This window comes from Cebidichthys violaceus, unplaced genomic scaffold (assembly GCF_023349555.1).
Source record: "Cebidichthys violaceus isolate CVI_PGR_0920_01 unplaced genomic scaffold, fCebVio1.0.p SCAF_15, whole genome shotgun sequence".
In the NCBI taxonomy this organism is placed as follows: domain Eukaryota; kingdom Metazoa; phylum Chordata; class Actinopteri; order Perciformes; family Stichaeidae; genus Cebidichthys; species Cebidichthys violaceus.
In genome coordinates, this window is record NW_027176318.1 from 14,269,516 (window position 1) to 14,297,242 (window position 27,727).

Genomic DNA, 27,727 nt, shown 5'->3' on the forward strand with positions numbered 1-27,727 from the left:
GCATCTTGTATGCTTAAATAAATAGCTGGACCGCGCGAGGGAGCGGGGCGCGATATACACACAGCCTGCAGAGACAAACAGCACTGACACACTAATAAAACATGCTGACAGTGTTTTGGCAACGCCTGAGTCGGCAGGTCTCAGTGACGCTGACACTTGCCTCCACACAAACACACACACACAGAAAACACACACACAAACACACACACACACACACACACACACACACTGAAAGCGGCGCACTACGAGAGTTTCCCTGGGCTAACAGGTATTTAGCAATGGGTGGAAAAGAAGAGGCATCACTCCGGCAGACAACAATGATATCGCTTCCTGACACTCTACCTCCTCTGGGTGTCCCATTACAATATCTCTTCCTCTTTCTCCTTCTTTCAAGCTTCCCCTCTGTCTGCCCCCCCCCCCTCCTCCTCCCCCCCACACTCCCTCCATCACAGGCTGTCTTTCTGTCGCCTGCATCACTCTTCTTTCTTCCTCTATCTTCCCCTCCTGTCACCCTCCTCCATCCCCGTCTCCCCTCCTCGCACTGTTCATTCATTGGTGGAGGGGCTGAGATGACAGCGTCTGCCTGCCCCCCCCACCCCCCCCCTTCAAGCTAGCGGAGGGAGGGAGTGATAAATGGTGGGACAGCGGGGGAGTTCTGCGGTCGCGTGTTCGCCTCGCGTTGGCGGCGGTGCACACGAGCGTCTCCAACTGTACAGTCGCCGCTTGCCGTTACCGAGGGAGGGGGGGGGGGTGAAACGCGACGACACCAGTAATCTGTCAATCTGATCCGGCTGCCGTTTGCCAGATGCGTGACAGAGGAAGTGATACGGGTGGAAGGAGGAGGAGGAGGGGGGGGGGGGAGTAAGGGAGACAGTGTGTGAGACTGAAAGTGAGTATAGAAGGGGAGGATTGATGATTGATGAGTGAGAGGGTAACAAAAAGAGAGGGGGAAAAAAAAAAATGCACCAAGGACAGTTGGAGCACTAAATTGAGAACAGCGGTTTTATGGAGTAAAAGGCAGCAGAAGAAAGACTTAATAGCGTGGGATAGACAAAGAGAGCGGGAGAGCAGGGCAGATAAAAACCAGTGAATGTACTCTCTTCATTTAATAGGGATTACGGGGCTGATCTGATGCACTTTGCAGGACCCTTCGCTCCGTCATATGGCTCTATATTTAATTATTCGCTGCCTTTAAGAGGCCCGCCTTAGTCGCACAAAACCCAGAGCTCCCTTCAATAATCCAAATTCATTTTGAAACCGACACCAGATGGGGGGCTGCCTGCCTGGCACCGGCTCACACTGACAAGTGGTTTTCATGGGCTGAGTATCGGTCACTCAGTGCGTGTGTGTGTGTGTGTGTGTGTGTGTGTGTGTGTGTGTGTGTGTGTGTGTGGTTCCAGAAGGCCGTACTCACTCTTGGTGAAGCGGGGCGGGTTGTCGTTGACGTCGGAGAGGGTGATGCTGACTGTGGTGGTGCCGGAGAGCCCGCCCATCTGTCCGGCCATGTCTTTGGCCTGGATCACAACCTGGTAGTTTTCCTTGACTTCTCGGTCCATGCCGGGCAGAGCCGTCTTGATCAGGCCTGAGGAGAAAAGCACTGATTTATGGTGGGAGTTTATTTACAAAAAAAAAAAGAAAAAAAAAAGAAAGCCCATCTGGTTATTCCATCGCCTAGTCAAGTGTATTCATGCAGCCAAAAATCAGAAGGGCTTTTACTCAGAGGGTTTTACAATCTGTACACTCCAAAGAGTCTTCTTTATTTCAGTATGTACAAAGGCATCTTCTTCAAGGATGAAGTTGGTTCAGATAAAATTTAATCGGCAAATATTTTAGTATTCAATAGATTGTTTCAGTCATCTTTTAAGCCAAAAAGCCATAAATCCTCTTGTTTCCGCTCTCAAGATGTGAGAACTCGCGGCCCGTCTTCGCCCTGTAAACTGAATATCTTCAGGTTGTGAACTGGAGCTCACACAGAACCTCTGGGATATTTTATTGGGCATCTTCCTTCGTTTTTTTTTTTTTTGGCATTTTACAGACAAAATGATTAATCGACCAATCAAAAAGACGACCGGCAGACTAATAGATGATAAAAAATAATCATTAGCCGCGGTCCTAAAAGATGTTATCAATGTTTAATTGACAATGTTTAATTCGACCTTGATGAAAATTGCAGGGCAGAACTTTTAAACACGGGTTTATTTGCTTAGGCGGACTCTGAGCAGCTCGTTTTTAACTCTTCACTTCGTAGAACAGAGCGTTTTCTGAGGCGTGCTCAACACAAGAGGACCTCGTTGATCCCTCACTGCGGTCAACATTGCTGCAGCAAAAATAAGGTTTGGGTGTTTAGGAACATAAGGTCCGTTTAAACTACTATAAAAGGTAAAAGAAATACAACTGGCGATCTTAAAATATGCAGATCATTCTTGTTATTTTACAAAGCAGAGCTAGTTTTGAAAGTCATTTCCCTCGAACGTACACAATATTCGGCATAGCAGCTCTAAATGGTATTAAACTACATTAGATTAATCTTTATTGACACTAACAGTAAGTAACTGCAACAAAACACAGTTCATAATCCGACCACAAGGTGCAAACACTTTGCTGCATGTTCAATTCACCAAAATACAGCATGTACAGTGCATGCAGCTGTAATGGTAGCAGTGCACAGTTACTGTAACATGTGCAGTATGAACAATAAACAATATACAGCCCAAAAAAACCCCGAATTACAACTTCTCCATTGCAAATATTCGCTGCTGTTCTCCGTTTTCTCCGTGGTGAACTGAACGCATTTGGGTTTGGGACAGTTGGTTCGACAAAAATTAGACATTTGAAGACGTCGCCTTGGACTCTGGGAAACTCGGGTGGACATTTTGTTTCATCCCAGCTGACATTAGTGTCTTGAAAAATATGACGCCACATGAAACCACCCGACCTAATGAAGCCATCGTTACCAACCACGACATGGAAGCTTGTGAGAAAGAAATGCAAATAACGCCGCAAACAAAGACAATGGGTTCTTCTGTCTTGCATGCGGTATAAATGTGCTATTTTCTCACTTTTGGAATTGCATTAATTGGGTGTGACTGGAAAGCTGAGACTTGTATTCGTGAGTGATGATGTTCGTCTCCACTGCAGCCAATTCACAAAGTGAGACCGTCGTTGAGATGCGACGTCGCTGCTGTGACTTCTAGGATAATCACAGAGTCGAGAAGCTTTACTGCCGCTGACTGGAGAGCGAGGGGCGTTCAGAGGAGCTCTCACATTTAAAATAATAAGAGGGTTTCTGAGCAGCTTCCAGGACAGAAGCGCTCGCTGCCAATTGACAACAAAAAAAAAAAAAGTGCAATTCTTGCAGAAATGTCTAAATACCAAGTCACAGCATGGATTGTTCTATTGGTGATCCTCGAGGCCTTTGTGTCTTACTTTGGTATTTTGGAGGGATCTTTTGACCAAAAACAAAACAATGTTAAATTTAGCACCAAAGCTGTGTAACAAATGGTATCAACCGCACGACTGCTGCAAGATCCGATACGAAATAGCGCATGAGAGCAGCATTCACACTTCTTTCATAATGTTATAAGACCTTGAACACTTTCACAATTTACTGATTTATGACTACAAGCACTTTGCACACACACACATGCACACACGCGCACACACACACACACACACACACACTGCTGAGCTGCATCTGAAATTAATGCAAATTAATTAATGTGTCACAGCTTCCAGATGATGTAATCCACTTCTATGTGGCGTATGCTGTTGATGTGCTATCCCCCTGAGCGACACAAAAACAGGTCTATGCTACTGATAATGACGATAGTGTGTACGCTGTGAGTGAATGCAGCTGTGATGTAACAATAATATGTTCAGTACAACCTTCTCAAAAATCAAGCCGCCGTACGACATAACCTTTTCCACGGGTGGATCTAAAGATCACCGTACTCACCTGGAAGAGTTCTTAAAATAAGCCAGCTTGTATTGAGTTAATGATATTTCTTTGTGATTCATGCATCTACAGGCCAGATAATTAAACCGCCAGCGAACGTTTTATCGCTGAAAGGTCAGTTCTCTTGCCGAGTACGGGGGCAGCGGCACGGAGCTCGGCGGTCACACGGGAGCACATTTTGGTGTCTGTGTCCTCGTGATTAAAATGGAAAGTGGACCAAAGGGTCAACCCAACCCCAACCTCCCCCAAACCCCCCCCAAAACAACCACAGCGTATCCCTTTAATTTCCTCACGCGCTCAACATTCACCTCCAGATGCATTCGCCATCATTTATCTCCTCTTTGGAATTAAGAGTCGTGTTAATGTTCGGCCTTTCAAGTGCTTCTCCGCTCTGACTCGTCAGATCTCTAGTTTGGAGTCAGAACGGAGACCGGAGTGAAGCGGTAATTGGCAGCACATTCAAAAGGTGTGCTCCGTCTCCCATCAGAGTCGCTCTTTAAATCTTTAAGTCTGCTATTACACGTTTTAATTTGAAGCAAAATATGTTACAAAAAACCCCCCAAAAAAAAAACAGACAGACGTCGTGGAGTGAGAGAATAAAGATGAAAAACACGAGTTTCACCCTAAATAAACTGCTTTGACAAACATCATCGCTTGCAGTGTGAATAGATGATTCACTGCATATCAAACAATAGGGAAGGAGGAGAGGCTGACGAGGCTCACATCAGACAGGCCTGGCCCTGAAACTTGCTCTTTGCTTCCTCCCGAACATAACGTGGCAAAAGGAAACACAAGCAACTTTTATTTTTTTGTGATTTATCTTTACAGACACACACACACACACACACACACACACACACACACACACACACACACACACGCGCGCTCTGTTACAGAGAACAGCAATCATTTTAGGAAGAGGAGCCGCTTTAGAGCTCTGTATCTCCGTCTACCTTTGTTATTGCTTAATGACTACAACACAAACACACACACACACACACACACACACAGAGAGAGGAGGAGAGGGGAAAAAACAAAATCCTGCTTATAATGTGATGTCCAGGCATGTCTTTGTGAAAGAGGGGATGTCAGCTTACATACCACATGTGGGATAAACCATATTACTGTTAATCCCCGCGCTAATCTGCAAATGGATTTTTTTGTCGTCGTCGTTTCCCTTTTGTTTAAGCAAAAGAAGACACGAGCGGGATGTGTTCCAAAGCGCACATTAATGATTAAAACTAGCAAGCGGCTCGATTTTTGGGGTTGGTGATTTGCCACTCTCCCTACTACTACAAATCCTCCACCCACCCCACACCCACCCCACCCCCACCCAGCCCGTCAGCCTGCGAGAGGAGGCAGACGTGTCTGCGCTTTTGGTTCGGTTTAAAAACAGAAAACTCACAGCATTCCAGGGGTCATTTTGTGATCACTTTTTTTTTTTTTTTTTTAAATGTCCCGCCTTGGCGTCAGTGATTTGTCATGTTTTGCCCAGAATGGCAAAAGGTTGTAAACTTGCGGCTTACATGCGGAGGTGGAGAGTGCAGCAGCAGCAGCAGCAGCAGCAGCAGCAGCAGCAGCAGCAGCATTGTCAGGGCCGAAGGATAAGAGACTTTCTTCAGAAGAAATACACAAAAGAGTCAGAAAGCAAACATCCTTTGTGGCTGCAGTGCATGCTGGTCTACTGTAGACGTTATGATCTTTACCTTTATGATAGATTTCTCTTCGTATGGGCGCTACACCTTGGTGCAAGATGAACAAAAGCAGCGCCCTGTCTTTTGATTATGAAGGACTAACACCCAGTCATGGTTTAGGGTACATTTCTGCAATCAAATCACTGCTGCCGAGCAGGAAAGAAGTCTGTAATGAAGTCCTAAAAGACCTATTTTTCTCAAAAGAGGTGACAAAACAGGATTATTCTTGTTTGATCCCGATGAAAATCAATTGCTTTCATGTGTTTTATCGAATACAGTTTCACTCGATTCTCTTAAAACAATGATCCTTTCTTCAGGACGCGGACGATCATTTCTAGAAAAAGTTACCGTCTCCGTTGACGTCACACTTTCTACGCTAGGAATACGAATACAAAGCACCAACACACACACACACACACACACACACACACACACACACACAGAGCTGCACACTGACACTGACCGGTCTCTGGGTCCACGGAGAAGTACGGCTGCCCCTCCAGGATGCTGTACACCACCCTGGCGCTGTTGCCGTACGTGGCGTCGTCTGCGTCCGTGGCTGTCACTTGAATTACAGAGGCGCCTGTTGGGGGGGGGGGGTGGGGGAGAAGATTCATGACAATGATTTAGATCTACTCTTCAATACTGCTGAAAATGGCCCGCTGGATAATTGGTCAAGCTGATGCACCTTCTGATGAGGTGTCGGATCCTCTCCTAATCATGCATCGTGCAGAATGTGACTGATCATTTCTGTCCCTTTGCATTACGCAAACCAATCTTTACCCTCGGCCACTTATACCCGTATACGCGATTGATTTTTCGCGGCTAATCGATAAGTCCTAATGTATTTTTCTAAGCATATCTCTCTCTAAGCAATGCGAGCGGCACCGACGCCGGCTCTCTGCAAACCCCAAGAAGCCTATTAGTGTATCCACAGATCTGGAGTGTCTGAGAAGCCAACTATCTGATAGCAGGCGAACGACTGTGATCCATTTTCTCTTCCAGAGAGGCTGAAGCCCCCATTTCAGTGGAACAAAGGGAAACGGTTAGCCAAGTGCTACCTCCCAAATGGCGCCTCGCGGGGCCAAGTGGTGCCTCATTACATGCAGAAGAAAATTAATTGAGTAGAAATATTTAATGGCAAAGCGGTATAAATAGAGAATCGTGCGATACAATGGGTTAACGACCCCACGGAACGTCTCTAATTCGATGTCAGCTATGATCTGTAAGGGGTGAGAGGAGAGTTTCCCCTCCTTTAAAAATCAATGTCATCCGTATGGATGGAGGGTAGTGCGAGCAAAAAAAAAAAAAAAAAGAAATCGTAAGACCAAAAAGCAGCGAGAGAAAGCCCACGGCTGTCTGATTTGGTGTAAGTGACAGTTCGGGAGGGTTCCTGAGCAAGTTCACCGAACCTTGATCACTAATACCTTTAACTAGGGAATTAGACTCAAAGAGGCTTTTCTGACATGGCGGCTTTTCGAAAAATATCACTGATCCACATCAGCCATCTCATCGCCGACTTTAAGCTTTTGAGAAAAGAATATTCTGACAAAACAAGTCAGGAATAATCACAGTTTTTGTGCAAGGGGGTGGGGGGGGGGGGCGACTAAATTACGTCGACTGTAATCGTTCAGTTGTCAAAGGAGCCCGAGAGTCCGAGACAAGAATGTCAGAGCCGTGACACTATAATAAAACTCAAAAGTGTTTGTCACAATTAAAGGGGCAGCGTCTCGACGCAGTCGCTCGTGAACACATGCTCTGCCGAGCGGTGACATCACACCTCGGTTGTTGCCATGGGCACCCGTGCTGCCCTTAGATAAGTGCCGGCCTCTCTCTCTCTCTCTCTCTCTCTCTCTCTCTCTCGGGGTTGCTGAACCGAGTGACAACTCTGTCACATGTCCGGGCCGCAAGACCGACGTCCCTCAGTCCCCGAAAAAAAGCTTGGCAGCAGCAGAACAGAACAGAACAGAACAGAGAGTTCAAACCATGTTTTCATGCAAGTATTGATTAGGGGCCTTTTTTTTTATATATTGTTTATCTATATTCATGAGGCCACTATGCACTTTTAGACTAAGAGCCAGAGCAGAAGTGCACGGTGAATTAAAGTTTAATTTGGTGCCGAATGATAATACGAAAAAAAAACAAAAAAAGAACAGCGAACGGTGCTGTCTGAGAAACTGGCGTCTGCAGAGACGTGGAATCTGCAATTACTCACTGTGAAGACGCAGCTGAAAATGCCGGTAATTAAATGAAATACAGTTTTAATAAATACAATACTGTATTTAAAAAGATAATCTGCACCAGTGCTGAAATCGTCACACGGAGAGACACTCTACCTTGTTTATTCTCCGGTCATCAAACAGCTCCGAGTCTCATTTAATTAGCCGGGCCCGCTTTGTTGAGTCTGCATCATTATTATGATTGATAAAGTCCCATTGATCCAGGAAGACTGGCATTTTATAACGTCTCTATCCCATTTGAATCATAAGCCTTTTAATCCAGCCGCTAACACACACACACACACACACACACACACACACACACACACACACACACACACACACACACGCACGCACCTTCAGTTGTGTAAACACTTAATTATTGTGTGTTTCATGATCAATAAATATGTTTGACATACGAAATAAAACTCTCTTAGCCTTCTGTGCACACAAAACCTATTATCATTTTAATGTGTATGCAATTATTGTTACTATTTAGTGACTAATCTGTCTTTTTTTTTTAATCTATTAACTCATTAAATAATAAAGCTGTATGTTTACAGGGCCCTATTGAGTGACCTGCCAAGTCTAAACTCAGTAGAAAATAAAATAAATCAACTTACAAGTTGCTCCTCAAAGAATCTCTTGTATTATTTAAGGATTCATTCAATAGACTTGCCTATCGTTTCACCATTCCACTACAAGTCGATGAAGTGCCTCACAGTGCTACAGCGTTCATTCATTCAACATGAAGACTTCACGGACTTATGAGGAGCGCTTACTCACCGATGTCGGACATTTCGGGCACTCTGGCCATGTACGGGTCCTTGGTGAATCGGGGCTCGTTGTCGTTGATGTCGTGGATCTTGATGATGAACTCGGACTGACCCTCGAGCGCCTCGTTGGTGAAGCGGTTGACGGCTTTGGCGTGGAGGATGTAGTAGGCCTTCTCCTCGCGGTCCAGCCTCTTGGTGGCGTGGATGTCCCCCGAATTCTCGTCGATCTTGAAGAGGGACCCGGCTCCCTCCCCCGTGAGGACGTACCTCACGCTTCCATCTCCTCGATCCGAATCAGAGTGAAGCTGCAAAAAAAAAAACAACACAATATATATATATAAAATATGATAATGTGGATACCTGCAGCTCCCAAACAACAATTTAAAGCAACAGTTTGTGGCATTTTCATTTTAATACATTTCCACTTTGGGAGCTCTCTATTGCTAATTATTATAGCACAGCAGCGATTCAAACTTCGGCTCATGGAAGCTTTCACATTTGCTTAATGTGCTCTTGTGAACACCAAGTGTCAGCTCTCTCTTTAGAGGGAGACATCTCCTAGTCGGCATGAGCAGAAATAGCCAGAGTGAGCAGTGACGTCATCTAAAGTCCAAAGGAAAAAAAAAAAAACATCACAGCGCTGGCTGCACGGTTTGATTGACAGGTGATCTCTGAGAAGTGCGGAGCGAAAAAAAAAGAAAAGAAGAAGAAGCAATAAGCACTTTGTACCAAAGATGTCAACAAAATCAAATTTCAAAGTCGAATCACAGTTTTCCACTTAAGTATTTCTGAAACGCCACGCACATATGAATGATCTGACCAATCTGGGCCTTGGCAAAGAAACACTAGACAGCTTTGATAAGTGCGTTTGGTGTTATTTAACAGATTCATATCATCTTTAGTAAACTGTCATCACGTCAGCCGCGGCGGCTTCACCTCGTCTCTGTGAAATTCACGTCCTGCCAAGAAAAGAAAAACACACAGAGAGCCGGAGCGCTTCAAAATGTTGCATTCACTGGTATTGTTACATGCAGGTTGTCATCACGCTTCTTTTTTTTTTTAAACCGCAGGGCCACGGTGGCATTTGCACAGTGCTGTAAAACAGAATGCCGGTGGGTCGAAGCCTGTGAAGTGCCAGCATGAGTGAGCGCACGTCCGCCGCCTGCCAATCCCTGATGGATCAGCAACATGACCAACATGCCAGAGGAGCACCAGAGTCCACTTGTCTGTGGAGCTTCTCATTAATATTTGCTCTCTCTCCCTCTCTATCTGCTGCTTTTTTTTTTTTTTTTTCCCCTGCATGAACAGCAGCTTAGCATGCGCTGACATTTTAATTCCACCACCAAATCCCCCCCCCCCCACCCCACCCCACCCCCAACATATTTATCTCAGAGAACTCATCAAAAGCTTGTCCAGTCGTTTCCCCTCCCACTGCTTCCCTGCCTACTTCCCGTTTTCCCGTCTTTAATAAGGGACATGGTAATAATTGCAGTGGGGGGGGGGGGGGGGTGAAGGGCAAAAAGAGGGCACGTGTTTGCAAAGTACCAACGCCATTTGAATGCTCACTTAGCACGTGACTCCGGAGAGTCCGTGGACGGCGCCTCGTTAACTGGAGTGAGCCGACGTGTTTGAATGCATATTCTCCTTCTGTTGGTGTGTCTACAAGCGTTCTTGGCTCCGCCGGTGGACAGACTGAGGGGGGATATTGTGCGTTGCAGCTGGGTCACGTGGGAGCGCGCATTGCAAAGTCTCCCTTCTCATCATATATTAAAAAGCTTTTCATCCCAGGTGCTCGGGAGCTTTACTAATTCATGCTGTTATATCAGGGCAAAGCTGGCACATGTGAGACGAACAGCTTTGTGGATTAGCATCTTTAACACTATTTTGTTCGCCTGCTTGAATGCTGGTAAAAAAAAAAAAAAAAAAGACTGTTTTCATTCCTTTCTCTGTCTGTCTAACCAAGCCAACCAGAGTGTGTTGCAGAATTTCAGCATCTTCGGATTAGGATCTAGAGCGGAGCACTGTTTCATTAACCCACTTGAAGTCTGGTCAAAACAATCCTATTTCTTCTCTGTCTAACCAAGCCAGAAGAACATCCTGCAGAATTGTATTTGTTTTCTATTCTGCTTTACAGTACGTGCTTCCAACAGAGACTCAGTTGGCTGAAAACAATCCACTTCAACATTATTATCTTTCTCCCGCTGTTATAGCTGCAATGTCCTTTTCTATGATTGTCTATCAAGCCGCCTATCTCTGCCGGCACGACAATTCAGTTAATAACCGTCGAGTCCTCTCCTTTTCGGCTGAGATGTGAGATAGACAGTGTGACATGTGCAGTGTCGACCGTCATTTCTATGGAAACAGAAGGATCTTGTGGTTCTGAAGAGTTCCTCCTCACTCCCCTGAAGGATATTTCAAGGCGGCTCAGAGTATCGAACTCCAGCGGCCTGCTGCAGTGACCCCGTCCTTCCCAGCTGCCCACCTAGCTGGAGAGGTGAATTTACTGCAGCCCTTCCACTCAAATTAAGAGGGGGAAAAAAAATAAATAAAAAAAAACCTCTCCCGGAAATCAATGTGGCAGGCCAACGTGCATTCACAATGGCCCTTTGATCAATTTATATCGAAAATACAATTAAACTGTCACAGGGGGGAGAACAGAAAGCCACATGTGCATTCAGTACGGTCACCAAGAAGCTCTGGCACATCAATAGCTCGCCTTTTCTCCTTTACCCTCCTGTGGTACCGAATCGTAAAAAAAAAGGCAGAGAACATGACGCGATGTTCATTAGCACTGGGACTTTTGGTCTTTTGGTGAAAGGAGGAGGACACTGCAAAACATCTCCATCTTATTTAAGTCACTCTGTCCAGAATAGTTTGACATGTTGGGAAATATGCTAATAAGCTAAATATAAGGCTACAACCAGCAGCTACTTAGCTTAGCTTAGCATAACGATTTTTTTTAAACTATAGTGTTTGTATGGATGAAACAAAAAAGATACAACATGTTAATGAGTGAGTGTTACACTCTTAGGAATAAACGTGTTAATTGGAACCATATAGGGTTCTTCGGCTTGTCCTCATAGGAGAACCCTTTTTTGGTTCCTGGTAGAACCCTTTGTAAAGGCGACTACAGGAACCCTTTCAGTGGGTTCTACCTCGAAACCAACATAAAGGGTTACACCTTGAACCATCTCGGTAACTATTTTATATTCCAAGGGGTTCAACAAGAACCCAAACAGGGGGGTTCTACCGAAAATACTTGTATATTCCATATTAGGTTTCCATGTAGAACTTTTATGGGTCGGGGCTGACGTGGTGCAGCACAGTTTTTGGGGACTGTGTGGGCTTAACACCGATGCTTTCAACAATCCTTGAAGAACTCTTTTTCCAAAAAGGGTTCTTGGGATGAAAAGGGTTCTCAAAAGGAACCCTTAGCCCTACAAAGAGACCCTGAAAAACTCTCTCTTCAATAAAAGGGTTCTTATTCTGGGAAGAACCCGCTTGGAACCTTTATTTCTAGTATGTGGAGGTGCTGGTAGTCTAAGGCTAAGCTCACTGGTTAGCCTCTGTTTGCTAACGTAAGCTAACAGGTGGTAGCCTCATATTTACTGTACAGACACGAGAGCGATATCAATCTTCTCAACTCACTAAAACCTGTTTACCAAAATGTCAAACTATTCCCTTTCCTCCTTCAAAACAAGTGAAACAGTCTGCCATTGCAGAGACACAGTATTTCAAACTGTTTGCAACAGAAAGTGACTTTTTTGAAAATCATTTTTCTAAACATCTGTGTCTTTATCTTGAGGCTCAAGGGAAGTTGTGCCACTCAATCTCAGATTTGTATTGTCAAAATTGGAAAAATTCTCCCATTTGTAAGAAAAAATGACGAGCAAAGATTTCTTTGCAGTGAATGAACTGTGAAGCAAAGTACTGAGCATGTACCTAGACCCTGATACCATCAATGACGCGCTATATATATTTTGAAACCCTTCCACTCAATTAGCCTTCTCTGCAGAGGGATACAATAACATATCCAACGGTTGCCATTTTTTCACTCTAGAAGATTTTTTTTTTTTTTTTTTTTGCTTCATCTTCCAGTTTGAAGTGGGCTGAGAAGTGAAGTGGTGCTCATCAGACATCTGTGTGTGAGAACTTAGAAGCGAGCTGTCTTTGTTTGTGAAATTAATCAGCTTCAAGTGCAGCAAATGTTAGCGCAGACTCGATCTGGCCGCCGTTTGTGCATCACTCGAGTTAGGCCAGAAAGATGGCTCTGGAAATGGGCTGCTTAGGGCAATTAGCCAGTTAGCCTTTAAGGCCTTGTGTCCTGGCCTGTAGAGAACTGGCTGCCTTCTATGTAGCCAGATGGTAGCCTCAGACTGTGCACAAAAATAGCCTATCAAATGTCTGTTGATGTGTAAACTTGAGATGTGTGGTCAGAGCTGCAGAGACTTAAAAAGGTGGAAATGTCAGTTATCATATATTTTGTCTCTTGTGGACATCTGACATTTTTTTTCCGTTTGGTGTCCCATGCATCAGATCGTTGTCTGTTCATTACGAGCATTCCTCAGCGGTTTGCGTTCACTTTGCTGCAGGGTCGTAGCCGAGGTCAAGTCTTCAGCGGTGGTTCTGGGTATTTGTGTGATCGTGAACAACCTGAATAGTTCTTCAGTGTACAATGACGCACAAAGTGCACATGGTGACCTTTTAAGGCTGATTTAGTTGAGACGTTATAAAACAGAAAAAAGTGTTTTCTTATAAAAAAATGTTCTTTAACTGTGTGGTAACAATATTTCAACTAGTTTCAAATTCAAAATCTAGTGCAACAACCTGCATTTTGCATTACCCGTTATATTTTCAAGGTATAGATATTGAATGCATATATTAAATAAATGGATAGTTTTTGGAAAGTCGAACACAAATGGAAAGAAGCTGAAATATCATCGCCGCATAAGAAGACTTTTGCTATTTTCAAGAAAAGAAATAGTTTTTACAGCTGAATTTTGAAAGATGTTTATGTGACGTTGGGATTTTTTGGCGTGCAGTTTAAAAATGAATAAACTAAATATTTTTTTTTTTTATTAAAAAGGCTTTTAAAAAATAGTTTAGGCCATTGTTTAGAATTATAAAAAATAAAGAAAACATGATTAAATGAGTATTAAAGAATATATAATATTCAGAAACTTTGACTTATTTTGTCAAACAGGACTCGTGAATCTAAAACCCCGGCCCCGGCCTTACTTTGCCGTCGTATCTATTTGCCCCTCAATTAAATAAAACTTGGTCAACTGACTGCTTGATTGCCGAGACAAAGCCAGACGGTTCGACGATAGAAAATCAATTAATCTCACCCTGACAAAAACCAACAGGCGCTTGAAACAGCAGTAGGCAGGCGATAGCGCGGAAACAATCGCGAGGCGCCGCGGCGGCGATGTTGTCGTATCTCGCTCTGACATCGCTCCCCCCCCCCCCCCCCCCCTGCAACATTGTCAGACAGATGTTTGCCGGGCCTCGTCGCCGCATGACCTCATCACACCCTTTCCACCGCCGCGAAAAGGAGAAAACGGCATAATTGAAGTCGCCCCCTCCCGGCGCACAAGCGGGAACTTATCGCCTAATCAACAAACACTGCCAACGTGTGCTCCAGGTCGCCGCTGGAGACCGCAGGGATCGGCGTGGCTCGGGTACAGCCAAGCCTCTGCCATATTGCAAACTCCTTGCCTCTTTGCCAAGGTGAGCAGCTGGTAATGGTGGGGGGGGGGTGTGCATGAACAGAGACCAAAAACCTCTCCAACCCCCCCCCCCCCACAAACAAACACAGAAAAAACTAAATCCCTGTACCTTTCCACTCCGCTGCCATAAGACACTCGAGTCCTTCCCCCAGGTCGCCTCAACCGCTGAGTCATACAGGACTGGGATGAATATTATGTCTCTGTTCATCTGCCTTTTTTTTTGTCTTTCCTCTGATTTCCAGCCCATTACTGGAGGCTAGTGTTGCAGACGTGTGTGTGTGTGTGTGTGTGTGTGTGTGTGTGTGTGCACGCCCCGGTGTGTTTGTTCACGTACAGAGAGCATTGCTCACTTGCTAGGGACTGTGTTGAGGAGTCTACCCAGCAGACCCAGAACCACTGGGGCCTATCAGGGGCTGTAAATACTTTATGAGATATGATAGTACAGCACAAACACTCCTAAACCACAGGCCATTAACCATTTTCAGTGGATATGTGCCCTTTGGTAAAGGAAGAAATAATGAAATAAACAAACATTCTCTTCCCCCAGTGACAGCCCGGGCCCTGCGAGGCCTGTATGCGGCTCGCCTGCTAATGAGAGGCAATGTGCGATTTCCCTCCTGCAGGAAAAAAAAAACAGAAAGAAATCACTGGCCAATACAGCAAGATTAGCAAGATTATCAGCCAACCAGCTCCACAACAAGCCGGCGCCAGAGTCTCCCGTTTCCCCCCTTCATCTCGATCGCTTCCCTTAATTCCTTCCTGTTCCGACTGCTTTTGTTACGCTTGTTCGGGAAAGATTAAACTTTCATTTGTTAGCACTTCACAACTCGATAAAGCTGTCGCGAAATAGAATGAAAGGAAGGAAGAAAAAAAAAATACAGGGTGGGGGGGGGGGGGGGGTATTTGGATTGAGTTTACCAAATAACTGGAGACGGGATGTTGTAATTCAAGTGTAGTTTCATCATTCTATCTTTTACTGTGTGTCAAGAGCTGCTCCCTTGTTTATAATAACCTGCCATTGTGTTATTTCCAATTCATTTTTTTTCTCCACCACTAACAAAAGTGGTTTTGCTCCACGCTGTGTTCTCCGGGTTGCCATGATGCCGCTTGCGATGACAAAAAGCTTTTCCCTTTTGTGTTTCCGCTGGAGAATTTCTTCTCCTTTCTCTTCTTCAAAATCCCAGCGCATTGTGAGAACGCGGCCTCCACCTGACGACGCAGACGCTTGTTCTCTGCGTCTGAGCCACGTGTTCAACTTCAAAAAAAAAAAAAAAGGCCATTCATCCCGTCTGGGGCGGCCATTCATCGCTCGCACTTTATCAAGCAATTAACAAACAGTAATTGCAATCAGATAAAACTCCACGCGCTGCGATGCGATGTGACAACTGGCTAGTGAGCTGACAATGAGGAGAAGCTCCCAGCTGCATGTACTTGTGGGGGGTATGGGAGGGGGGAGGGGGGGAGGGGGGGGAGGAGGAGGTGCAAGCGCTTGTAGTCATGATTAAGTGTGGCGCTGGATGGGTTGATGCCTTAATGGCATCTTCAGGAGACGGGCTCTCAGGCCAAAGCCTCTGGCTCTCTAAGTGTACAACACTCAGATAATCCATTCTTCTCTTTGCTATTAGTCATTTTACAAGCTAAAAGGACGAGTGGCACATCAATCACCACTCTCTGAAGCCAAAGTGGTTTGATCATGCTCGGTACTTACTTCTGATCTTCATTCACTCTGTGTGTGTTGGTTTTTTTGTTGTTGGTTCTTTTAAACTTTTTTTTTTTTGTTTGGTTTTTTTCCCCCCCGTTCTCCCTCGTATTTGCTCGTGTTGTAATCCTTTTAGGCCCCGGGGCTGAAAGTCGACCCTCGCTCCGGGAGGACGTATGTTCCAGAATCTCATTTGGTTGGACGGCTCTATCCTCCGCGGACGCACACGATAGGAATGCAAAGCGCCGGGGCCCCCATTCAACTGCTCGCACAAAACAGCCTTTCTTCCTCCTCAGCCGTCCTGACCTTGCCACGACGCCTCACAATCTCCTCAATTACAGTAGGTTTGCAAGAGGAGACCGATATCTTGACTTCCGCTCCGCTGCATGTAAAGCAAGCATTATTTGGCCCGTCTTCCTGTACATCCCCCCCCCCCCCCCCCCCCCCCACCCTCAATGTTATCTGGGTCGACGTCGTGTTTTCATTTTGTTGAACAAATGAATACCTTGGGAGGAAGTCGCGTTTGACTGCAGGGCGAGACGGCCTGCTATAGGACGGCTTGATGTGAGCGGAATGGACATCGTGCAAGCGGCCGCAGAGCTGACGGTAGGAACAAAAACATATCGGACAGCCAGCAGCAAAGAAAGCCCGATTTCTGAGCATCAGCCGAACGGAGTATCACGTCGTGTCGACTCTCCGTTGATGGGGGGGGGGTTCTGGTACTCTCAGAGAGACGCACTCGTAGGCAGGATGTTATTTATTTTGAAGCATCTCATTAAGAGCAGATCTCTGACTCTGTAACGGACGATCGTGTTATCTAGAAAGCCATTATGCTGCAAAGAAAAGACACAGCAAGTAGTGAGCTTTCTTTTTCACCCTGCCCCCCCCCCCCCCCGCAGTGCTATTATGAAAAATGAACTTTTTCAAAATAGTCGCATCACAAATTCAGATTTTTGTGCGACTGTAAAATGCAAATAAAGCAATATCTGGTGAAATTTGCATTCATTTGGATTGATGGATGGGGAGGATTTATCTTCATGAATATGTATCGACAAGACAGTACATAATGACACTTCTTTTATTTTTTTATTTTTTTACGCACAAAAAATATCAACTTTTTAAATGCCGGCGTGTGAAAAGTTCAAGTTGTGTTGTGTGGACAGTGGCTTCGGGGGGGAAAAACAAATCGCAGAACATTGAGCAAACACACTGAGAGAGAGGGGGGGGGGGGGGGGGGGGGCTGCCTGAGACTGAGAGCTGTAGATCTGATGCACCAGCTACAAACTTATTCCTTATTTGTGAGACAGACGCGATGGAGGAGGCTCTCGGCGCACACAATTATTCATCGCCTCTCAATGTTTTGCTTTCAAAGTGCTCAAAGTTGATGCATTTAACTTTAAAACGTACAATATTTAGGGGCTGATATTCCTTTATTTCATTCATAGATATCACCCAGATTGTGAAGGAGCCGTTAGCTGGTCTCAGCATCCTCGAGAGACCTGAACCCGTCTGACAAACAAGCTAGTTTGTGTGGGTCAGAACCTCTGAACGCGGATCTAAACTTCTTGGTTCAGGTAGATGATTGACATCAGAAACCCCGACTTTGAGAAATATAAGCTTCTGTCCAAAAGGAGCCCTGCGAGATATTAGCTTTAAAAAAAAAAAAAAAGCCAAAACATTTCAATCAGGAAGTGATTTGATCAAAGAATAAACAAAACACGATTACCAATCTGACCAGACCATCGTCTCTCTGCAGACATTGTTCATTGCCAGCCCTTCTGTGGTTAAAAGACGACAGCGTGGTCACTTGAGGACAACAGGACATGTTTTTAAGGGTCATTGCTGTGCGGTCCTTTCATATTGTGATGTTCTGATGGCGCTGCTGTTTGATCGCTGCTGTAACACAGCGTGTAGGTGAATGTGTGTGTGTGTGTGTGTGAGCGGACTAAAGCGTGCTCTTTACCTTCCCGACATACTGCATGTCTGACCCCATGTACTCCTCCAGCAGAAAGAACTGGTTCCACATCCAACCTCGCTTGGAGCGCCGGAGCGGCACTCCGTTGGCGTCTTGTCCCGTCAGCCCCGCGGACCCCTTCCGCCCCCCTGTAGTCCTCCGCAGGGCCCTGAGCCCGTGCCCCGGAGAGCTGAGGCTGGCCACGGCCCACAGCGCCATCAGTACGCAGACTTTCCTTCTATCCATGGCCACACCCACCGCAGCCTTTCCGTCTTCTCCCCCACTCAGCGGTCCGTGTCCCGGTGGTTTTTTCTTTGGTCAGAGTATCGGATCAGTCCACATGCTGTAATCTACTGAAGCAGGAAAGGCTCCCCGGACTCACATGGGGCGGAAACCAAACGGCACCTGGAACGTACACAGAGAAAAACAGAGTGTCAATACTGGGAGGGGAGGCAGCGATTTGTTACTGCACGGCCGCTCGTTTTCTTTCCTAACCCATGGTCAAAACCAACTCAGTGGAGTTTCAGGCTTTCTGAAGATGCAGTATTTATTAAATTGAGTTCAGTGCACATGGGGAGTGAAAAGCCACGAGAAAAAGAACAAAAAGAAACTCTCTAAATATGTGCTTTGTGTATTAAAACAATCTATGGAAGCACACACATTGATATCAGTAAGTAAACCATGAACAAACACTGTAAATGAAAAACAATGAAAGACAAACCGCAGAACAGCGAGACTGTTTAAATAAAATCAATTGACCTAGTTTTATCATTTCACTCTCAAATCCTTTGCTTTTCATTTTCTCTCTCCCGGTTCTTCTGAAATTAAACAAGTTTCCACTTGGTTTAGCAAGTGATCTCAACACACTGCAATTATAGATCCGAGGTGACCTTTGACATGTGGCATCACTTGATAAAGCCTGCACAAAAAGCCAAGAAAAAAAAAAACGCACACATTATTTAATAGCAGCATTGAATCGAGATGTTTTTTTTGGCTGCCAGCGATTGTGGAAAAACCCATCAAACAATGACTACGCCTGCTATCGTCGTGTCTTGTGGTATAAATCCAGCGCACCCCTTTCTCCCGTAAGGCGGCGCGCTTTCGTTACGCACTCGGCGGTGTCGGTGCTCCGCTGGTGCTCGGACTGACCCGGGGTTGTTGAAGGTGGCGCTCTACGGCCCCGCTTCGTCGCTCGGTGCTCGCTGTGTCTCCCCTCCCTGCAGGGCGGACCTCCCTGTTCCCGGCGCGACTGTCAACCGTGAGGGTGCGATGATTGCACCCCCCACCTGACGCGTCTCCAAACATCACACGTGCACGCTGGAAACACGGAGCCTATGCGTTTACCATGCTTTGTGGGCGTGTCATCATCGATACAGCCAATTGTGTTTATTAACTTCTTTACCAAAGCACAAAGTTCATTATAGCCTCTTAATTTGATGCGTGTAACTTTAAAATGCAGGCTACAAAATGTTCTTTCTAAATGCACAGTTATGTTAAATATAATCGTGATAATATGACCAAAATAATCCTGATTATCTTCTTTTTTTGTTGTTGTCACAATCAAGCGGCTCTATTTTGAGTAATCTAAGCCAAGGTGAAAAGCAGGTATGCAGACAGATATAAAGCAAGCAGATCTGAAATCTGTCTCTCACACACACACACACACACACACACACACACACACACACACTCACACACACACACACACACACACACACACACACACACACACACACTCCCGTCCACACAAGCCCTGATATACATTCATGTGCACACGCATACAGTATGTTGACTGTCAGTCATCCGATTGATTGGCAGGCTGAGTGCTGCCTGACCTGATAAATATCGGATTAGGAATATTACACACCGGTGTATTGGCTCACGTGTTGTACAGCATGTGTAAAACTCCTTTATCTGCATTAAGCCCCCTGAATCAACATCTAATAGAGTGCAAGGCTCAACGTGGAGCGGCCCGTTCTATCTTTTGGAACGATCTGCTTCGGCACACTTTGTTATCGGACCCAGCAGAATGCCGATGGAGACCCTGGGCAATGTCAACCCCAGTTTATTACCTTAAGATCAGTGTAAAGATACTGAACAAAATGACTGTTTGCAAAGCACAGAGAAGGGGAACTGATGTGGGCAGTGGGATATCTCCGCTCTCCGTCTCTTAATCATTTCTCCCACCCATCTCCCCTCTCTCTCTCTCTCTCTCTCTCTCTCCCTCTCTCTTGTCCACCATCCTCTCAAAGGCCGATGCAGAAGGCGCTGGCAAAGGTGTGAAGGGAACGGAACAAGAGGAACAGAGCGGTGGTGGAGGAGGAGGAGGAGGAGAAGGAGGGGTAGAGAAGAGAATGAGAATGAAGGCCATGTATTCTGCTTTTGTTCCCATTATTCCTCCCCGGCTGGCCGATATCCAGGCCGCCACTGTTCCTTCGACTGGGGTTTTGGTAGGAGGGGTTATCAGCGGGTCCGCTGGGGAGCGTCTGCGACGTTCCTCCGTATCGCACGTTCTCAGAAGGCTGGTGGGGAAAGGGGGGGGGGGGGGGGGGGGGGGGGGGGATCTAGCCCCGATGTATGTGCAAGTCTGGTCGACCCTTCCTGGCACCGCGTGTTGAGGAATGAAGAAAACGACGTCTTTTGGAACATGAATTAAGTACCCTGACCTGCATGCAGGAGTGGAGTCAGACACACTGAAGGGAGCGAGGGAAATGGAGCGAGAGAAGAGGAAGTGAGAGGAAAAGGTGCCGGCTTAGGGGAGCGGGGAAGCAGCGGTCCTGTCACAATACCGTCTAAGTTTAGTATCTGAAAAACCCGATACAGTAGAAATAAAGAAAAAACCATCGAGCGATGTCACAGAACAACCGCTGAGCTTTTTCACAAACAGACGTCTCACCACATCGACTGGGAGAGCTTTAGAGCAACTTTTCTTTCTTTTTTTTTTTTTATGTCGGCCGGGTGTCTTTGTGGGCTCGATGAACACAATACAGTAGCTGCATATTTCACTCACTGCGCCAGTCTGTCAAGCTGTTTGCGGTTCAAAAACACGACGGAGGGTTTGATACAGTGGATAGTGTTTGTCTCCGTTTTGTTCTGGCAGGGGCTCACAAAGACAGTTTGTACCATTCTCGTCTGCTTTCACTCAAGCCCGTCCCAAAGTGCACCGACGGCACCGACTCCACCGTCGTGTGAAGATGCTTGTGAAACGTTTTTATTTTTTTTATTTTTATGAACAATGCTGCGGTGTACCTCGCTGGTCCTCACATACCTGGTCGAAAAGAAGAAAAGTCTCACAGTGAGCTGCAGAACAGAGAGCTAGTTGTTTAGTAGCACACCAGCTCTCTTCTGGTTGTTTTCAGGGCTGCAACTAACTGATTTTTTATATGTTTTGCCTTGTTTTGTCTGACAGTTTACGAATCTAAAACAGAGGAAAAAACAAGCAAATTGTTGCTGGAAATAAAGCCAGATAGACGTCATTCACATTTGTACGCTTCTGAGTTGAGCTCGGACAACCTTGGCCTTTAAATAATTTTTTTTTTTAAAAAAAGCACACAACTGTCTGCCGTTCGGGTTCGCCTTTGTATGGCGGCTCGACAAGGGCAAGCGAGCTACGACGGCTCAAACCATTTCCGTTAGGAGCAACGTGCTGCAGCTTCAGAAGAACAGGAACGGAGCGTTTGTTCTCCGAGCGGAAGGACAAGTGTTGTAAAGGAGACAACATAAAAAGGTACTACTGTTCACATTAGTCTTTTAGAATACCATGAAAGAGACAACAAATCAAGCTGTTCCACTTTCTGCAGCACATTTTCGTTTTTGCATGTTTTTTTTTTTTTTGAATCGGCACGTTGTTGTTGTTGTTTTTTTAACGCCCTTCGAGATGCGACTCTTTCTTGCCCCCTCTGACACAACTCGCTAAAAAGTTTTTTTTTTTAGTTACCGTGAAGACACTAAGGGGCAAACGGGGAGAGAGGTGAGTGAAGGAGAGGTGGAAACGTCCTGTCAGAGCAGCGTCAGCAGTCAGGCCGGGAGACGGGCCCATCCATTACGCCGCCTGTCTTCCATGAGGCAGCCAAGGCATGCCCCGCTTTCCCCTTATGAGGCAAATTGCGAGCGGTTGAAGCTGGAGGTTAGGTCCCCTCTTTCTCTTTTCCCTCATGCGTTGCTGTTTATAGCACACACAGCCCCCCCCCCCCCCCGCCACCACCTCCACCCACACCCCTCCCTACCCTCCAGTCTCCACACCCCCCTCCCTTGCCCGCTGTGCCTACTTTGCTTGCATAGGCCTGAGCTGATATGCATTATCGCTGGGCTTTTTTTTTTTTCGCTGAAAGCCAGTCACTTTGCATGTGTCCTCTGCCTGGCTCAGCACGGCGAGAGGGGTGGGGGTGGGGGGGTGGTGGATGGGTGGGGGGGGGACTCCCGGGTCATCGGTGCGTGTGCTGATGGAGGCAGGTGAAAGTGAGATGGACTGTCAGGCTTCTTAATAACGCCCGTAGAGGAATAGTCTCTCACCACTCTCTACTTTCACTAAGCCTCAACTCTCATGGCAGAAGCTCTGTTTCCTCTCCAAATTTGCTACATGACTGGATGTCCCCCCCCCCCCCCCCTATCTTCCTCATATTTTTTCCTTTTTATTTTTCCTACCACAACTCCCAGCGCACTCGACTTTATGAATTTACTTAATTGACGCCGGTGAGGAGCATGAGGGACTTTGAGCTATTGATTTGCTGTAGGCCTCGGCATAGTTGGAAATACCAGTCGGTCTCTGGGGTGGACTCATGAAGCTTTCTACCTTCGAGTCCCCCCAGCACTGGGAAGCCGGCCCTTTTCAATAGATTTCTTCATAATGTCACTGTGGAAAGCTAATGCTTTCACTGTATGGCGAGCGCTCCGCCGTCCCCGCGGAGCGCTCGCCCCTTGACCGCGTTTTGTCATACCCCGGAAGCCGTGTTGTACAAGTCCCTGCCCTGATAATTCTCTTGACAAGGGACCACGACCGGGAGTTAAGTCAGCTAAAGCTTTATTTTGCGACGTCAAAAAATGTCACGGCTGGTTAAGAAATGCTGCGGTGCCACATGTAGCCCGGTGGCTACGACAAAATGCCCGCCTCTTTGCATTTGCACTGTAGGAGAAGGGCCGTCGACAGAGAGATGGAGGGAGGCTTATCAATTTCTTTTCACTACTTGGATCTTATTCGTAGTACCGGCGTTGACTCCCGTCGGCGCGGAGTTAATTGCTCAGATTAATAACGACAATGCAGACTTATCAACATTGCTAAGAGGAAGCGTGGCGGGGTCGCGAAACACGAGCGGTGAGACAATCGGAGGCGTTCTTAGCTAATCCCCGGTTTAGCCGCACTAAATTGGACACGGAAAAATATTCAGTTGTAAGCATCCATCACCGTTTACAGACTTAAGTCCTGGTTCAACTTTGGCCCGGCCCTACTTGCACACAGTTTCATCGCTGATTATTAGCGACATTTTTCGGCTGCGCTCACTTTCCGGTTTCCCCTTCCGCTTCGTTGACCCGTCGGATTTCATTGCAGCAAATGTCACTTTGTTGCCAGATCGCCGCAATTAACACGATGAGTGCAACGTTACTAAAAAACCAAAGGGGGGGGGGGGGGGGGAACAAACTGCAAACGCAGGTTGTAATACGCTTTTAAAAGGAGCAAGGCTCCTGGGAAAGTGCCAAGGAAAGAGTGAGCGTGTTCTCCTGTCGTCCTCGCCCGTCGCTGGAGGTGTTTTTTTTTTTTTTTTTTTTTTTTAAAAGGAGCCACAGGTCTTGTCTTTTCCCTGTTCGCTTTCTCAGGGAGCACCGCCGTCATAATGAAGGTGTGTAATAGAACATGACACCATAATTATATTCTCCCAGTTAAGAGGCAGTGTTTACAACAAGCACAAGGCTGCCTTTATTTTCCTCCCTCCTCTCTCTCTCTCTCTCTCTCTCTCTCTCTCTCTCTCTCTCTCTCTTTGTCTCGCCCTCTCGCCTGCCCCGTCTTCGCTTCATATCATGTGCCATTTAATTGCATTAAAAAAAAAAAAACGCTTGATGAAAAAATGAAAAAAGTAAATTGCTTTAAATTGCCTGTCACAGATTGTGTGGAGTCGCCGTAGAGCAATAAGACTCTGTGCACTGCGCTGGGTGCTGGGTAAGCAAGATTAATGTGTCTGCTGCCAATTTTCGAACGCCCCGTGATTCTGCGCTAAAAGAAATGCTTGGGAATAACATTTTGAATCAGGACAATTAGCTATTAAATGTATCTATTGGTTTTATCGAACGCCGGGGCCACCAGGATAGAGACGGGGACACGGAGAGGCACACAAATGCATTTGTCAATACATATTGGATCTGGCCAGCTAATGGCCTTTCCACCGCACATGTGCCGTTACACACAATGGGCCTGGGTGGTATTTTAGCCCTAATCTAGATTTGGGAGTGACCTCCTAAGAGGAGGCCCACTCCCCGTCTCTCCTCCCTCTACCTCTCCCTACCTCCTCTTCCTGTTTTTCTTTTTCCTTTTTCCTAACGAGGGATATGAGCGACACGGCAAAGCACCCTATCGCGCCCGTTCGAGCCAAAGACTTTCACAGCAACCTAGAAAGAGCCCCGGGGGTGCAATTAAAAAGTGAGAGAGGAGAATGTCAGCCAGGGGGACGAGCAAGGGAGAAGAGAGGGAGGGAGGGGAGGAGAGGGGGGGGGTTGGTGGTTGTGGTGCCACAGGTAGCGTGGTTACAATCCACAAAGGAGACCCTTAAAGGCTGCTAATGTGCGGAGGTGTCAGCAGCAGGTTGTTCCACCATCTCCGCTCTTCTTTGGCCTCCTCTTCCTCACCTCTGTGTCTCAGACTCAGTTTGTTAAGACGACCCAGACAACTCGGAGGCGTCATTCATTTTTATTCTGCTCGCCGGGGGAAACTTTTCAGCTAAATCCCGAGTGTGATTTGGGAAAACAGTGCGCTCGACCCAAATCCGGGGCTCTCCATTTGTCTTATTGCCCATGTGGGTTAGTGGCTCACAACCGAGCTCCCAACAAAAAAAGAAAAAAAAAAAAAAAGACGTGGGTAGCCGGGTGAACTTTTGCTCTGCAACTGTCTAAAAGCAAGCCTCGTGTGTCCCTTGTCCTTGCAGCAAGAAACAGAAAAAAACCCAAAAAAAACCTGTCAATATATATTGATCTTTTGCTGAGCTGAGGAACAGCATCTACACACACTGCCTGCATTGTCTTACAAAACAAAAACCGCACTCCAACCTGACGCACACAGAAGCACACGGCCCGCAGATTAAGGCGAGGAAATTGATCACTAACGGGAGATTTCAAGACAGATGGGGGATATTACCAAAAAAATGAAAAAAAAACAAAAAAAAGACTACGGAGAGAGGAGGGCAAAAATCATCATCATGAAAGACGGGTGAGTAAACAGATGAAAATCCCCAGTCAAATTGGAATGCAAAGCTGAACCGGAATTCCTGACTGAATGTCAGCACTGTAGTGCAAAAACACCCAGAGTCCTCGAGTCGAAATTAGGATTCAACCTACGACACTGAAACGGCACCGAGATTTACTCTCCGGTCCTCTAAGTCCCCCTTCTGCTTCTAAATAGCACATTAAGTTCCCCTCCGACACATTGCTGCCCGACATATAACACTTATCCCAAACGTTATCGGCAAGCTGCTAAAATGGATCTGTAAACAAAAAAGCACCAAGCTTTTGGGTACGAAACCCTCATGAAGCTGGTTAATCAATACCCTGATCACACATGACGGACAGGGACGCGAGGCTGTGACTGACAGTAATCCAAAGAAATTAGCTCCTACTCTCCCCCATCAAAGGAGAAGGGGTGCGCCCACAGCATTCATCCCAGCGCAGCGCTCCAGAGCTCACTGCAAACACATTAGCTTGCCTGGCTGCCCAAATGCATAGCAAATAACCCATATAAATCATACAATCTGGGCCAAGCCAATGAGAGCCCCCCCCCCCTCCCCTCCCTTTATTTTCCCTGTTTTCTAGTTATTTCCGCCGTGCCATCCTTCAGCACAGCTTGCATCACTCAGTCCGGAGCGCTCGCGAACGCCTCGTCTGAGTGGCCCAGTTTAGAAGCCACCGAGGGGCTCCTGAAGTAACCTTTCCTCCAGTGCACTTGATTTTATGTCTCCGCAGTCTGGACTAAATTGCGGGTTGCCAGCTCTCCACACAGTGCTCTTCTTTTTCAGCTCACTCCCTCTTCTTTCTCCCTGTTGTCACTTTGACCAAAAAAAACAAAAACAAAGATGGGATTCCATGAACTTGCCGCGGTGTTTACGGCTGTGTTTATCATCGAGCCCGCACGGCCATTGAAGAGGACCCTCTCAGCACATTATTTTAAAGGGTCCCTCTTCTCTGAAGTCACTCCAGATTCTCTTAGTATATTAGGGCAGCGTCGTTTCGCTCCGACTCTAGTGCCAAATAATGACTTTCAGCCCTGAAATAAACGGCGTCATCATAAACAACAGAGACTCTCACTTTTTAGCGTGCAGTTTCTGATTCCACTTCTCAGAATTAATTGACTAAATGGGAGCTTAAAGTCATTATCTCCCCTCGCCAGTTCTCCAATCCCGCGCTGGGGGCTAATAAATGGAGGTTTGATTTCGCTAAATGTCCTCTCGCGAAGATTAATAACGCCTAGTACTCTGGTGGCAAACAGATGTGGTCATTCCCTGTTCGACGGCAGAACAAATGGGCACGAGACGTCCTCGCCCATAAAGAGCAAAGAAATAATAGCTTAATGGCATTCATCCGGTGACACTTGAGCAGATGAGACATCCTCGGTTGTTTGCTTCCCTGTCTGTTGGCCGGTGCGCTTGTTTTGTCACCAGCGGCCGTGTGGTCCAACACAGCTCTCTTGTGAGGGATTGACAATGGCAGACAGAGGGGGGGGGCGGGGGGGGGGGGGTCTGGCGGCTTCCTGCTTGCCCCACTGGGGCCTTTGTGGTGGTACACTGGTGGTTAGGGGAGCCTCCGTCTCTATGCAAATCACTGTTTGCTTCCCAAGTGTTTGTGTGTGCCGTGTGCAGTCAAGCACAAGAGTCTGCTTTTTTTTCTTCTTCTTCTTCTTCTGTACGTTTAGCCCCGCGCAGGCTGGAGCTAAAAAAGGGCCAGAGCTGCATCAATGCAGGAATAATATTCACATTCAATCCGGTAATTAAAAGCTATTACTTCCGCATCAACAGCGTCGTTTACCTCGTAATAACATTGCCCCTACCGCGATATCAGATCACGCCACAGCCGCCGCCGCCGTTTTTTCCACAATGAATAGTGCGTCTCTGGAAGCAGATGCATTGATTGGACTACACAAAAGGTCAAACTTGGCGCAGTGGATTGAAAATCAGTGAAGGACTTGTGTTCCCACGTTTCGTCTCGGCCTCCCCCGTTGTGACAATTACATGAGAGGGAGCGACGTGGAAGCACATTTCCATTCAGGCGCGTATCGACTGTAGCAGCGGGTCAGCGGCGAGACAGCTACAAACACAATTGTCACACAACACTAATATTGCATGGAGCAAAAATATAAAAAAAGAACAATAACATCACACACCTAAAATATGGCCCTAATAAAAGGCTGCACGAGACGAAACGGGACTACGAGTGATGTGACCTTTCCTACGAGCCCACCTGCACCTGTTTTTACATTATTAATACTGGAAGCTTCACACTCGCAAGCC

General features: G+C 46.5%; 1 protein-coding gene across 1 annotated transcript in view; it reads right to left on the reverse strand.

The window, feature by feature from the left end:
* The window catches only part of LOC137872023 (cadherin-6-like), a 59,792-nt gene that overhangs the window by 20,870 nt on the left and 11,195 nt on the right, over window positions 1–27,727 (reverse strand). Inside the window, exons 2-5 of the mRNA XM_068710218.1 lie at window positions 18,036–18,431; window positions 8,655–8,949; window positions 6,113–6,232; window positions 1,415–1,582 (exon numbers count right to left, since the gene is read on the reverse strand). Coding sequence (XP_068566319.1) covers window positions 1,415–1,582; window positions 6,113–6,232; window positions 8,655–8,949; window positions 18,036–18,272 — 820 coding nt within the window. The 5' untranslated portion in view covers window positions 18,273–18,431. The remainder of the gene's footprint in view (window positions 1–1,414; window positions 1,583–6,112; window positions 6,233–8,654; window positions 8,950–18,035; window positions 18,432–27,727) is intronic.